The sequence below is a fragment of the Buceros rhinoceros genome, unplaced genomic scaffold (genome assembly GCF_000710305.1).
Source record: "Buceros rhinoceros silvestris isolate BGI_N320 unplaced genomic scaffold, ASM71030v1 scaffold32979, whole genome shotgun sequence".
In the NCBI taxonomy this organism is placed as follows: domain Eukaryota; kingdom Metazoa; phylum Chordata; class Aves; order Bucerotiformes; family Bucerotidae; genus Buceros; species Buceros rhinoceros.
The window spans coordinates 5,020-8,515 of NW_010431435.1; the positions used below are offsets into that span (position 1 = coordinate 5,020).

Sequence of the window (3,496 nt, forward strand, 5' to 3'; positions counted from 1 at the left end):
GGAGTTGTCGTGTGGCAGCGTGAGGTGCCTTTACTTAGTGAACCGTGAGCCTTGCGGTGCATTACAGCCTGGCCTCTCGCCCTCGTGGCCTTTAAAGGCCAGGGGGCACTGTCAGAATGGAAAGGTCTGATGCTTTACCACCAGACCTTGACTAAACACCCCTGGGGGAGTGCGGCTGCCTGGGCTGAGGCAGCACAACCTGCCTGCCCGGAGGGAAGCGTGGAGTAACTCTGCCTCGCAGTAGCCAGCCCTCGGCTCTTGGGCTGGGTGGCTGCTCGGGGTTGGTGGCCAGGCTGGGAATTTTCACCCTGTGAACTGCCCCGCGGAGCTGCCGCTGCGGGCAGCTACTAGTTAGCTGAGGCTGAGGACAGGGACTGTGGCTTCCTGCGTTGGGTGAGGTCTGACTGCATGTTCCATACGCCTGAGGTTAGGTCACAGCAGAGCCCGGTCTTGCTGTCGTCTCCTGATGGCTACAGCTGAGTCCAGCTCAGTGTGAAGTAGGAGTCCCCTCCCAGTTCCCCCAGAACAGTCCAGTTTCCAGTGAAACCCCAAAGAAAAAAACCCCCTCTGTTGCGGTTCTTACATCCACCCCAAGGCAGTTCAACGGGCTTCAGCTCGAACAGAGGCGCTTTAGCATCTGGCTGCCACCCCTTCGTGTAGGAAAAAACCTGCTTTTCCTCCCAGCTCTGGCAGCGTTCCCGCTCTGCATACGTAGCTCTTTGGAAAGTCTCCCTAGGAACCAGTTAGTCCTTGCTATCAAACAAAACAACAAAAAAAAGGGAAAAATTCCGGGCGGCTGGAGCCAGATCAACATATCAGCCCCGTTCGGGCAGGTTTTCTGTGCTGCATCCGTCTCGGCTGCGGGGCGGGGGAGGGCTGGGGCCTGCCCGGCCGCAGCCTGGACACTCAGATCAGCAAACTGGGTCATTGTTGCTCTGCAGAGATCACAGCTGCGGCGCATCTCGGGTTGCGGGCAGGCGTGCGAACTTCAGCACCGCTTCTTCCGGCCCCACCTTCCTGGCGCTGGATTATCGTCGCCGGGTGTGCGGGGCTGGTGTCGAGGCGGGTGGGGAGCTGGGCGAGTCAGGTCACGCGCCCTCGGTCAGTGGCACACGGAGGGGTAAAGGGAACTTTTTATCTCCAAAAGCCTGTCAAGTGTTACACAACTGGCAGTCAAGGTTATCTCTGAATGTTGTTTAAGCAAGTAAAGCAAACTGATCTGCTGGTCGTCTGAAGCTCGTTTGAGATAGCTGGGACTGAGACAGCTGGGACGGGAGTTTCCCACGGAACCGGCAAAAATGCTCTCACATGTGAAGGTTCAGAGGGCGGGCGTGTGGTGCTGGATCTTGAATTTGTGCCTGCTATTGCTTTGGCTCTGGAAATGAAATGTAAAGACTGAAACAGACAACATTCTCTTGACAAATCCTTAATAAGTCCTGGGCTTAAATTCCCCCCAAGACAGCTTGTCCACCCGCTCGCCTGTCAGCCCGGGCAGCCTTCGGGGCGCGCGGGGGTCATTTCTGTCAGTGGTGGAGAAGAACCGGGCTGAACATCTCCATCTCTTCTTGTTTTAACTCGCCAGTATCATGAGGGCACAATCAAGAACGTGCGAGAAGCCACAGAGAGCTTTGCCAGCGATCCCATCACCTACAGACCTGTGGCTATCGCGCTGGACACCAAGGGACCCGAAATCCGAACTGGACTCATTAAGGGAGTAAGTTGCTCTTTTTTTTTCTTCCTCTTGCTCTTTTCAACACGTGAGGCTCGATACCGTGTTGTGCCTTTTCCATGCAAAGTGTCGCGAGGTAACGAGCCAGCTACTGAAACCGGGGGTGACCCGCTGAGCTGAGCGGTGGCTGCGTGCTGGTGTTTACTGGTTTCTCTGCCACGTGTGCTTTGACACGCAGAGCGGCACAGCAGAGGTGGAGCTGAAGAAGGGCGCCCAGCTCAAAGTGACCCTGGATGACGCCTTCATGGAGAACTGCGATGAGAACGTGCTGTGGTTGGACTACAAGAATCTCACTAAGGTTATCGAAGTTGGCAGCAAAATCTACGTGGATGACGGTCTCATTTCGCTGCTGGTTAAGGAGAAGGGTGGGTAACGCAGCCCGAACAGCCACGCCTGCCTGTTTTGTCCTCTGAACACCTTTAGGGGGGTCCCTCCAGTAGCTGGTTCTGAGTTTGTGTGTCAAAGAAAGGAGTGTCACAGGGGCAAGGTTAGCTCCCTAGGATGCCCTTTTCAGCCCTGCCTGGCTTCGAGGTATCGCCTCTGATCCCGGAGCGTGTCGGAGATGAGGCTTTCGGGGTGCTCGGTTTGGTGTTACAGGCCTGCTGGGCGCAGAAGCACAACCCGGGGGACACAGTCTCAACCTCCTGCACAGAACAAATGGTGTTGTCTCCCAGCACAACGTAGAATAGGTTTTAAACCCTTGTGTTGTGCTCCCCGGGGTACACGGCAAGGGCGTGTGTTAGGTCAGTCCTTGGTAGAGAGCGGTGGTGGGCCGCTTATCTCGCGCGGTCGCTGTTGGCACTGCTGTTGCCAGGCAGGGAGGGCTGTGGGAGCTGGGAGCTTCCGGGTAAGCGCTGACCGTGGGAACGCATCTGTTTCAGGCAAGGACTATGTCCTGACGGAGGTCGAGAATGGCGGCATGCTGGGCAGCAAGAAGGGAGGGAACCTGCCTGGCGCCGCCGTCGACCTGCCCGCGGTCTCCGAAAAGGACATCCAGGACCTCAAATTCGGCGTGGAGCAGAACGTGGATATGGTGTTTGCTTCCTTCATCCGCAAAGCCGCCGACGTCCACGCCGTCAGGAAGGTGCTAGGGGAAAAGGGAAAGAACATCAAGATCATCAGCAAGATCGAGAACCACGAGGGCGTGCGCAGGTGAGCTGTGAGCGCGTCCGTCAGTCACCCTTTAGATGTGCTGCGGCTCGGTCTGGCTTTCCTTCCTTCTGCCCCTCCAGCGTAACAAGCTTCTCTTGCTGTCAGGTTTGATGAGATCATGGAGGCCAGCGATGGCATTATGGTGGCCCGTGGTGACCTGGGAATCGAGATTCCCGCTGAAAAAGTCTTCCTCGCCCAGAAGATGATGATTGGGCGCTGCAACAGGGCTGGCAAACCCATCATTTGTGCCACTCAGGTACTGGAAACGCGCGGCGGGTCGCTGCCCCGGAGCCTGGCGGGGTGTGAACGTCAGGGCTTGATGGTGTGCGCAGGAGAGCGAGGTGCCAAGAGGTCGTCTTAGGGCACGTCCTTAAAGATGTGTTTGGGACCCTCCCCCGGGGGGTCGCAGTGGCTGCTGAAGGTTTTACCCCTCAAAACTCCATGCAGTGTGAGCCCTTTGGGCTGACTACACCAGTTCTGGGGGACAAAAATGGCACGTGCTTTGGCTTGGCACGTGGGCGTGTGACGGAGGAGCTGTGCTGTGGTTCCCAGGTATGGCAGGTTCGCCCCGTGGCGAGCTGCAGCAGGGCACTGGTGAAAAAGCAGCCGCTCCTC

General features: G+C 57.3%; 1 protein-coding gene across 1 annotated transcript in view; it reads left to right on the forward strand.

The window, feature by feature from the left end:
* The window catches only part of LOC104499870 (pyruvate kinase PKM), a 4,430-nt gene extending 1,188 nt beyond the window's left edge, over positions 1 to 3,242 (forward strand). Inside the window, exons 3-6 of the mRNA XM_010143434.1 lie at positions 1,583 to 1,714; positions 1,908 to 2,094; positions 2,611 to 2,881; positions 2,987 to 3,242. Of these exons, the coding sequence (XP_010141736.1) occupies positions 1,583 to 1,714; positions 1,908 to 2,094; positions 2,611 to 2,881; positions 2,987 to 3,242 (846 nt within the window). The remainder of the gene's footprint in view (positions 1 to 1,582; positions 1,715 to 1,907; positions 2,095 to 2,610; positions 2,882 to 2,986) is intronic.
* The last annotated feature ends 254 nt before the right edge of the window (positions 3,243 to 3,496 follow it).